The sequence below is a fragment of the Numenius arquata genome, chromosome 3, assembly GCF_964106895.1.
Source record: "Numenius arquata chromosome 3, bNumArq3.hap1.1, whole genome shotgun sequence".
NCBI classification, from domain to species: Eukaryota; Metazoa; Chordata; class Aves; order Charadriiformes; family Scolopacidae; genus Numenius; species Numenius arquata.
Window position 1 is genome coordinate 43,852,430 of NC_133578.1, and position 11,176 is coordinate 43,863,605.

At 49.1% G+C, this 11,176-nt stretch overlaps 1 protein-coding gene across 1 annotated transcript in view; it reads left to right on the forward strand.

The window, feature by feature from the left end:
* The window catches only part of COL6A2 (collagen type VI alpha 2 chain), a 30,655-nt gene extending 24,575 nt beyond the window's left edge, over nt 1-6,080 (forward strand). The window contains exon 28 of the mRNA XM_074145759.1: nt 3,771-6,080. Coding sequence (XP_074001860.1) covers nt 3,771-4,378 — 608 coding nt within the window. The 3' untranslated portion in view covers nt 4,379-6,080. The remainder of the gene's footprint in view (nt 1-3,770) is intronic.
* The last annotated feature ends 5,096 nt before the right edge of the window (nt 6,081-11,176 follow it).

Consider the following 11,176-nt stretch of genomic DNA (forward strand, 5'->3'; position numbering starts at 1 on the left):
ACATGCTGCACATAAATCTTTCTTTCTCTCAAGGTTTCAGCACTTTTTGCTCCCAGTCTGTAGGGACAGGGAACTCCTCTGTTGGCGTACAATGGGGGGAAAATTGTTCAGAGAACTTTAAATGGTGTGCTTAGAGTTTTAGGTGAAGGCAAAAGTATAAGGATCTGCTGGTGCCCAAGTCCATATGCTAGCATCTCGTCGTAATCTATGTGTTCCAGGTAGTCTGTGCAAAGCCAACTCCCTACTCTGTTTTGATTTTTACCCCAAAAGTAGCATGTTGGGATGCAAGTAAGAAGAATCAGTATAGTTAAGCTGCTCCAGCCATGATGCTAGAGGAAAAGCACCAAGAAACAATGATCTGAAAAGAACATCTCAGAGTGGGGACATCTTGCTGAACAAGACAAGGATTCAGCAAGACTTCAGCAAAGAGGGGTTAGGCATCATCACATAGTGGCTGTTTATTTCATTTCCTTTGGAAATATTTCCTGGCAATGCAGTGCAACATTGGAAACAAAAGTTTTTTACCTCTTGAAAACCTTCAGCTTATTATGGAAAAAAAAAAAAAGAAAATATCTCTTTGCCTGAGCAGTATTTGCACTGGCCCTTGTAAGACAGAGGCAAGTGGGTGTAGTGGTGTTTTGCTAAAATAATCCTGGCCAATCCCTCTGATAAAACCAGAGGGATTATGCTATATTTCATCATAGCAGCAGTTCCTTCAGTGAAGCTCTTGGGCAAAGGAAAGACACAGATCAGGGGGTGGGGAAAGGACAGTCCTGCCTCCTCAGAGACATGGAGAGTGGGTGTGTGTGGGTGTGATGTGAAAGGGGTACCCCTAGAAAGGGCTGGGAGGTCAGTCCCCACTCACTGTTGCTTTCATCTCCTCTATCAACACTGTGAAACAATACAGGCAATACAAGTTAGAAGAAGCTTTAGAAGAAGCAGGAACAAGATGTGAATGGGTGGGGTTACTCTGACATGCATGTAACTATATGGGTTGCTACTGGCAGGAAAATCGATGGTATTTCTGCTTTTTGTGCTGTCTCTGTTAGATGTCCTCATCTGTGTCCTAGCATGCAGTATGCAGTATGGTGAGCATTTGTGCCTTGCTGTGAGCCACATGAGAAGGACTGGTGCTCCAATTACAAAAGCACAATGTGAGGATTTCAGTTGGCCTGATTTGTGGTGGTGCCTCTGAGAGCTTATCTCTCAGTTAAGGATGAGAATCTTGTTCCTTGCTGCAGCAAAGGGCTCTCGGGTCCTCAGCCTCCCAGAAACAGGAACTAGATGCAACTGAAGCATGACACCGAACAGGACAAACCCAAGGTTTTGCTGTGCTGCCTGGCATGTGTTATGTTCCCATGGGATAACTCATATGTAAAGGCATCTTATCACACATTTTGAAGGCAAGATTCTCCAGCTGTGAGGGCTGGGCAGCAAACAGGGTGCCCAGATCTGGGGAGTGCTCCTGCAGTAGAGGCTGCCTTGAGAGCCAAATGTGTGTTACGGTCTCACTGAAGCTCTATGGAGTGATGCTACTCTCAGCCATGGTCTGCTTAACTAGGAACTCTTGAGGCTTGCTTCAGGTCATGTGGGGGGCGGGTGGATCTTGCTTGTTGTCTCAAGAAACATGACTACTTGTAGACAAGCATCAGGGGAGACAGACTGGTAACACTTCTCCAATGCGATATGCAGCCCCCAGTCCCACCCACTTGCTTCCACCTGCTTTTGCAGACCCCTATGTAGATTTCAGACTAGATGGTTGCAAGGGGCATGCCTGCCTTCCTTTTCCCCTCCGTGACTGCACAGCACAGGTGAGGACCGGGAGTGCAGGCACTGCCAAGGCAAAGTGTCCCTGTGTCTGCAGTGCCTGCATACCAGGAACTGCAGCATCAGTGTACCTTTAGACACCATTTCTCAAAGAAGGTTGGGCAGAGGTGAGTACGTAACTTTATTGCTTTAAAGGAGTGGAGTTTCACAGTTGAATTTTGAAATGCGGTACTCAAAAAGCTTATGGGGGAAAAAGCATCACTTGGAGATTGTTTTCGACTGCAGTTGGAACAGACATTGCAGAAGTCTGTTGCTCACAGTAAGACAATGTAAAGTAAGCACCATTCAAGGTATGCCGTTGTTGTAGATATGTTTTACAGTGTGGGCTAAGGAGAAATGCCAATGTACAAGGTCAGGGAACGTGAAACAGAAACAACCATGGACTTTTGCAATGTCCAACGAGTTAGGTTAAACCACAAGTACCAGCAGAAGTTCCTACATCGGGTTTGACTGTTTTTTCGTGAATGGAAGTGGTACCAAATAGCCTGCAAACTCAACAATATGCACCATCAGAGCTTCTGCTAGACTATCTTGTGCTGTTGGATACTGTCTCTGTAGTCTCAAGAGTGTATGTATCTATTTTGCTTAAAATAGAACTTCACTGTTTGCCAAATGTTGACTACACACATAGCACTAATGTACTAAACAGTGATCCATTTGTTGCTCAGCTCATACAAGGAATTACGCCAGTTCAGCACCCTGCCATATTGAATCCAGGTGTAACAGCATTCTGCGCTCGGGAAGCACTTTGTCAAGTTGGATTTGCTCATAGTACAGAAATTCAACCTAATGTGATCCTCCTATCCCAAAAGTTACCCCTCATTGCCAGAAATGGATGCTCAAGCTGGGCCTGCTCCACAGTCGCCTGTTCCTTGCCAAGTCATTCAGCACAACATGACATTGGCTCCAGGACTTCACCCTTTCGAGATTCAGTCTTAGAGCCAAAGAATTGCTTGACAGTGATATGGCCATTGCCCTGCCGCGAGCTCAAGGGGTGGCCAGCCGCAGCACGTGCATCACAAATCAATGCTGCTGTTGCAACCATATTCCTGACTAGTGCTTTCAGCAAAGAAAGAAACTTGAAGAAGAAAATTCGATAGTGCTTTATTGTAAGTGTTTCTCGGAGAAGCAAGTGCATGCAGAGGAACACCAAAGGCAATACGTATAACTGCTGCAAAGGAACGAAGTAATGGTCCCTAACTAACAACTGTCTCCAAAGATTGCTATTTTCTTCTCCTTTTTTTTTCTGGGTTCATTCACTGTGAATATTCATATGCCCACTTTATGGACAAGTGCTGTTCTGACTGACTGAAGAACAGTGTCCCACTGTGTTTCAATCAAATATTGATCTGTTATATATTACAAAAGCTGCTTTACGTACAGGTGCATCAACAAGGATAGTCTTGTTTTCCAACCATATGACCCAACATTTATAAGCTCTTCAGGAATTAGTGATTGCTGATTAAATTAGTCTGGGTGAAAGCTATGAAAACAGCTTTCATCCTACAAATCTGTGTGTGAAGATTAACTCTGAAAGTAAACCACTCTCTAAAAGTAAGTGAGAGGTTTGCAGACACAGCCTGCCATTGATCTCTGGATATTCCTGTTACAGGTAAGAGCTGGACATTGCTGTAAGAAGGTGGATGTAATTCTGGGACTGAAATGCACAGACCTGTCTAATCTCATGGATGTTTGCGTAGGTCTGTCATAGGCCCCAGAATTAACATTCTTTAAGACCTAGTGCCCAGGAGCTGAGAGAATCAGAAGCAAAGTTCCTACATTACCAGCTTCAAAGACAGACTTTAGCAGCACAGTGGAGCTGGTCCTTCTTTGGGGAAAGATGCACAGAGGCGACTCCAGCCCAAACTGCCCAAGGCAAGCTCCAACTTTATTGTATAGTCTTTCTTATGCTCCCAACTGTTGTCTTCTTCTTTCTCCTACAGAGCTTGCAGTGGCCCAATGCACACAGCGCCCTGTTGATGTTGTCTTCTTGCTTGATGGCTCTGAAAGGATCGGAGAGCAGAATTTCCACAGAGCCCACCACTTTGTGGAGGAGGTAGCCCAACAGCTCACGCTGGCCAGAAGCAACAATGACAACATGAATGCCCGGATTGCGCTGCTGCAGTACGGCAGTGAGAGAGACCAGGATGTGGTCTTCCCACTGACCTACAACCTGACAGAAATCTCCAATGCCCTGGCACAGATCAAGTACCTGGACTCATCCTCCAACATTGGGTCAGCCATCATACATGCCATCAACAACATTGTGCTCAGCCCGGGAAGTGGGCAGCGACTCGCCCGGCGCAATGCTGAGCTCTCTTTTGTCTTCATCACTGATGGCATCACAGGAAGCAAGAATCTCGAGGAGGCCATCAACTCCATGAAGAAGCAAGATGTCATGCCCACGGTAGTAGCTCTCGGGAGTGACGTAGACATGGATGTCCTGCTGAAGCTTGGCCTTGGGGACCAAGCAGCCATCTTCCGGGAGAAGGACTATGACAGCCTCTCCCAGCCCAGCTTCTTTGACAGGTTCATTAGGTGGATATGTTAAATGAAGGGAGTGCACGTGTCCGCCTCTCACCAATATACACACCCCTGATATTACCCATTTCATTTTCTTCCCTCTATATGGTTGCTAGCAACCGAGCTGGCCCAGAACAGCTGCCTTCTAGGTCCTCCTTTCCAGCCAAAATCCAGAGCTCTTTTTTGATTTTCGTGATGAAAAGTTGTGTATCTTACATTTACGGTTGCTAATTAAAACCAGATCAAAGCAGGATACAGAGCCATACAACATACTTTTGTAAAGCTTTACACACACTAAGCTTTGCAAACATACTGTAATCCTAGGAGGGCTTGTCAGAGAAGTGAGAAACCTTTCCAGTGTAGTAGGACAAATTATCTCTAATTTTCAAAAACTCTCACTATCCCTTAGCATCTTGTGAGGAGCTTTACAGTTGTGACATCCCCCATTCTTTAGCAAACCTTTTCTAGATTATTTCATCTTTTTAGTTCTATCAGTACTTTTGTCCTGAGAGAACCAAGTGAGCTTATGACACATCACATGCTGCTTGAAACGGTCATCAACTTGGCTTTCGTTTTGCATGGCCCTTGGTGGCTTGCTCCTCTTTCTTAGGAGCAACGGGGTAGTGAGAGGTTGTGCTGCCTTCTACAGTTGTCTGCAGGTGCTCCTTTTGGGCCTCTATCTATCCTAAATTTCACAGATTATCTTTAAGATTTTCATTTTCCTATGAGCCATCTCTCCCTTGCTTCCTTCTGCCGTTCTGACCTTCATCAGAACCTGTTCATTTATTAGTGCACCCAAAATCCCAGCTGAGAGAGGCAGCATGCCTCAAAGCGTCTCACGAAATACTGGGCAGCTGCTGGAGCTGCCTCCCTGTCATCCCAATGTGCTGAAATCAACCATGGTGCCTTCTTCCCACCAGTATCTCCTGAGCAATGTCCAGATTTGAACTTGAATTGTGCTGTCTGCAAAAATAAAGAAATAAACTCCTTTCACCCTATCCTGGAAAGCCTCTTTGTTCTGTACTGTGTCTCTTTTTTTTATTATTTTTATTGAGCAGCTTATTCTCCTGGTGCTAAGCTGTTAAGTCCAGATAACTTTGGATTCTGCCTCTTCTTACGAATGTGGGTCCCTGCAGCACAGGGGTCACAGGGCACTGCTGAGAACCTGAAGGCCCCTCCATCTCTCCCCGCTGTCTCAAGCAGTCCCCTTACAGACCTGTTGCTCTGCCCCCTGGCTCTGCACACACACCCCCACTGCCCATCAAACTGTCATCTCTCAGCATGATGATAAAGACTATGTCTTCATTCCTCACCTGCTTTATGTTCCTCACTTCTTCATGGGTGAGGAGAGCAGAGTTCCACAGGTGCCTCTCTTTGAGGAGGGCTGTACCTTTCCCCACCATGAAGGTGGCGTTGCACCTGAGTCAGCCTTTACCCATGCTTTCTTCAGCCCTTCTTGCATCCAACAGGTGTTGGCCTCAAGCCAGGACAGTGGGGCAGGAGAATCTTCCAAGGGCAGGGGCATTTCTGTAAAGTCACGTTACCACAAACCGGCAGATAAAACTTTCTAAGACTCAATTTAAGGTTTAGAAAGCAGGCATTCTTTATTGCGGTGCCGGGTGCACAGGGGATCGCTCCTCCTATTGTGCACACCGAATGCTGTCATCAAGCCAAATTTATACACAATGGGTATACATATTCAATGTAATTCCAATAAAACATCAGCATACTCATTACATTTCCAAGAATTCATTTACATATTATAATGAGCTTTGGGGCATGCATAGTCAACCCTTCTGGTGGTCCTCATTTTGAGTGAGGGTCATTTCTTCCTCAATCTTCATCTTCTTCAGCTGTCCTTTGGCTCACTTTTCATGTTGGCAAAACATTCTAACTGCTTAGTTGATCATTAACACTAATGATCTCTCTGCTATCATCTGTTTGTCAGACAATGACCATGTTAATAGCATCCTTGTCTTAGGCCACCATGTTCTCAAGGCCACATACATCCTTTCTTGTCTTACTAAGTCCTTGAAACGATTTAGGATGGTTACTAAAATAGCTACATTTCTTCTCTAAAAGAGCATTCCCTGCAGTTTAACCGTTTATGGAATATGTGAAGTCTGCTTTAGGTATCACACATCCACAGTGATGGAAGTGGGATGTGGAGGAGAGGCTGGGCAAACCTTGGGTGGCCCAAGGGTACCCCAGGGACAAGGTGCAGAGCAGCCAGCAGCATGGGAGCAGAGAAGGGCACAGCAGTGGGCGGCTGTGACCATGTGTGCTGCAGTGTCACGGTCCTATTTTCCCTGCTTTGGAAAGGAGAGCTGTAGGCGAGCTTCGAGGGGCACAGGACAAAACACGACTGCATCCAGAGAGGAGCTGCAGGAGTGAAATCCCACTGCCTCAGCACACACACACACACAGAGCCAGCAGTGCAACAAGGACAAACAAGGCTGCACTGGCAGTAAATCTGGGTGAGATGGGCTGCACCACCTCTTTTGGAGATTCCCTCTGCCACAGTGAGCTGCTTGTGTTTCTACCACTGGGTCCAGCAGCCAGTCACACTGGCTGGCAGCAAAGCCTTCTTGGTAATGGGCCTGGAAAGGGTCCTCTTAAGCCATGACAATGGGCAAAACAAAAATAAAACGACAGTAAAAGAAGCTCTGTGTTAAAATTGTGGCGAAATCACTGCCAGGCTTTTCACCTTTCCTGGTGAGCACACCACAGTCCCATGGCCATGGCTCAGGGGCTTCAGAAAGAGAGAACACTACTTTTTCCTATTAATTGTTACCCTGGCATGGAGAATGGCAACCCATACAGCTCAGCAAGGGGAAAGTTATGGCATTCCTCAGCCAGCCCCTCTGCTACAGCTGGGAAAGGTCATGCAAAATATAAGGACTTCTGTGGATAGTGGTATCCACATTAGCAGATGACATCATTGCACAGGAAAAAACACACAGACACCAGCAGACTGCAAACCAGCATGTGATACTCCCCGTGCAGGCAGCCCCAGGGATGACTTTCAGTGGACCCTCCCAAAAGACAGAGGATGGAACTGCTGCCCATCGCCCCACAGTGATTCCAGGTCAAAGAATTTACAAGCTAAAAACAAGAAAAATCACTCAGTAGGCAAAATGCCGCTCGAAGAGGAAGGGGAAAGGAGCAGAGCAACATGCAGGTGGTTCCAATGGGGCGTTCAGCTTCATGTTTCATTGCTTCACTGCTGTGCAAGTGGGAGATGCCCTCTTCAGTCAGAGTCAGAACTGCTGCTTGAGCTGCTGGAGTGCTGGGGGAGATAAAACAACTTTAGGGTAGCATGAAAACAACCATCTTCCACACCATTTCTGATAGTTGTTATCGATCCTGTGGTGGGTGCCCATTCTCAGTGCCCAGCTAGGTCCAGGTTGAGCGTGCAGCAGTGCTGGCTGCAGACTCGCCTCTCCCCAGGTGTCTTTGCATGCTAGCAAAAGGGATGCCCTCAGGTTTGCATGCTGGCTGGATTGCGAGGTAATTAGTTAATCACGGGATTATGGAATTGTCAGAGTTGGAAGGGACCTCTAGAGATCATCTAGTCCAACTCCCCTGCTAAAGCAGGGTTGCCCAGAGCACATCACTCAGGACTGCATCCAGGCGGGTCTTGAAGATCTCCAGAGAAGGGGACTCCACACCCTCCCTGGGCAGCCTGTTCCAGGGCTCTGTCACCCTCACCGTGAAGAAGTTTTTCCTCATATTTGAATGGAACTTCCTATGTTCCAGCTTGTGCCCGTTGCCCCTCGTCCTGTCACTGGGAACCACTGAAAAGAGTCCGGCTCCATCCCCCTTCAATCCACCCTTTAGATACTTCTAAGCATTAATAAGGTCTCCCCTCAGCCTTCTCTTCTCCAGGCTAAAGAGCCCCAGCTCTCTCAGCCTTTCCTCATCAGGGAGATGCTCCAATGCCTTAATCATCTTTGTTGCCCTGTTAATGTCAAGGCCGCAAGGGCCATGCAGAGGATGAGCCTGGGTGGGGGTCAGCACAGCACCACTGGCCTCAGACACCAAACTCCAGCTGGGACACCTCGACCTGAAGAGAAAATGGCTACTAATAACATCAGCGCAATGTTTATTGCAATGCTGTTACAAACCACATCTTAGAGTTTGGAGCCATTACTTTTACGTATGGAGAATACGATTACGGGCATATCGTGGGAGGGCTAGTTTTTTTATTATTATTTTACAAGGCTGTTCAGGCCAATTAAGCAAACTCCAGAAGGGTTCTGCTCTATGCGGGGACAAACATCATAGCAGGTCACTTTCAGAGCTGTTACACAGTGAAAGGAGCTGATGGTTTGCTTTGTTTGGAAAATGCTTCTACTGAGAGCATTTAAATGGCAGAACTGGGGTTTTGTTTAGCAGTCCCTTACTTGGACCTGATCCAGATGGTGCCCATCCTTGGAATGGCATTTTCTGCAGCATCTACTCTGGCACAGAGAATTGCTTTTCCTTTTTGGGGGTTTTGTTTGTTTGTTTGGGGTTTTTTGTTTTTTTAAGGGGGAACTGAACTGCTCCTCTGCCACAGGACACTGAGAGAATGTCCCGTACAGAGGCATGACTTGCTTTCCTGTGAGCAGGACAAAGTCCTGGGATTTAATATACTGCATGATGTACCCTGAGCTGTGTAACTGTTTCAAACGGCTTCAAGGAATTTAATGAATCACATCTCAAAAGACTCGCTTGAAATGACTCATGCTTGACTATTTATTAACCAAACAGGAGTCTCCAGATCTAAAAAAAGCCACTGAGGTGTCAGCAGCCTGCTCCAGCCACCACAGGGTGGAAGAGGGGAGCTCCAGCTGCCCAGGCTGGATGCTGTGGTATGCACGAGGGGGTCCAAAGGATCACAGCAGAGATTCAGAAAGGTCTGCTGCCACCTCACTCTTACCTTGCCTCCATGGTGCTTGGAGTGCTTCTTCTTGTGCTTCTTATGGTGCTTCTGATGGCAGCCAGGGGGACACGGTGGGCACCCTGGCATTCCCGGTGGTCCCATATGGGGGTGCCCGTGGGGATGATGCCCATGTGGGGGATGCCCATGGGAGTGCTGCCCCTGTGGGTAGTGGCCAGGTGGAGAGGGGCCGCAGGGGTAGCCACCTGGGGGTGCTGGGGGACAGGCTCCTGGTGCACCAGGAGGCACTGCAGGGTACCCTGCTGGGGTACTGGAACCAGGGTATCCTGGAGGAGCAGGTGGGCAAATTTGCAGTTGTGGTGGTGGAACCCCTCCAGGTGTGCCTAGGAAGAAGAGGGTGGCTATTAGCAAGCAGAGCTGGGATCTCCCTGGACAGGCAATGCAAGAAACTGGTGCATCCTTGCACCCAAAGGATCCCTCCCAGTCTACCTCTCTCCTCACAAATGATGCCCCACTCCCTTTTGGTACACATGTGATCCCCCAGGGTGCCCATGGCAATTGCATGGAACTCCTCTCCAAGCCCCGATGCCTGTGTGGTACCCACAGCCCTGCCCGGCCTCGCAGCCCCTCACCTGGGTTGGTGTTCCACATCCTCCACGGCCACCAAGCTGCAAGGGAAGGACAGGCACCATCAGTGCTTCCTCACGACACCTCCTGTAACGGGGAGGTCATTGCCCTGCCAGCAGCCAGGACTGGCTCCTCTGCCCCACGTATCTGCCCCATACAGAAACTGCACTCACTTCCCAAGGAGTACCGTCCCCCTGCAGACCCCAACAGCTGCCTCGTCTCTTCGAGTGACAGTGCCAATCCTGAGAGTGACTGTCCCCCCCTCTGTGCACACCCAAAGCCCGGGCATGTGGTTTCCATCATTAATGGAAATAATAAACCAACTCAGGCCAAGGCTGGGTGCCCAGCCCATGTCCTTGTGCACCACAAGGGGCTGGGGACACCGTATCTTGGTGCAGCACCAGCCATGGTGCCCACACTCCCACTCCCCCTGTGCTCCCCGGCTGTCCTGCGCCCCCCCAGGCACTGCTTTCACTCACCGAACCTGCCGAAAAGCTCCCAGCAGAGGCGATGCTGGCAGCACCCTTTGAAAGCGCTGCTACCAGCAGCACCGCTGATCACCGTCCTCTGCACGGCTCTCCTGGGGTGGCAGGCACCCGCTAAATACCAGGGCCCTGCCCAAGCAAGGAGGGGTGCAGTGGGCAGGGGTGACACTGCACCACTCCCTGCACCATGGCCGTCACCATGGGCACGCAGGTAACATTAGCACACCACTCCCAGCTGGCACAAAGGTCCCACAGGGCTGATAAAAGCAGGGACTGGAAGGGTTTCACCTCCCAGCATCAGGTGATGGGGTGAGTCAGGTGTCCCCGCCATGAACCCTGGCTCTGTGCTCTCAGCATGACCACAGTGTCTGGGGAGAGGGGTGCAGCACAGAGGAGTCACCTGCCCACAGGCACTGCTGTGGGACAGTGGAGCTTAGGGTCCAGCTAATGTGACACTGCTCGGGGTGCTGCTATGGTGTGCGGATGGAGGAGGTAATATCTGCCATCAGACTCAGTCAGCAGAGACAGGAGGCAGAACTGGACGCCCCAATGGTCAGGTCTTCCTCTCGGGGGGTCTATGAGGAGGGGGCAGAGCTCTTCCCTCCCATCCCAATCTCCCTGTTAACACCCTTGTTGGTGCCCCATGTTTGGCAACATTCTCTTCCCGGGCCAGCAAGCAATGGAACAGGCTGGTCTCGTGATGTATCACCAAAAAGACACTTTGCAGAAAGGGACTGCACCAGGACTTGTCCCAGCCCTTCAGAGAGGGGTGTCTCAGGGGGAGGAGGGGGAGGGTGGGGTGGGTACTGGGTACAGAAACACACAGGGG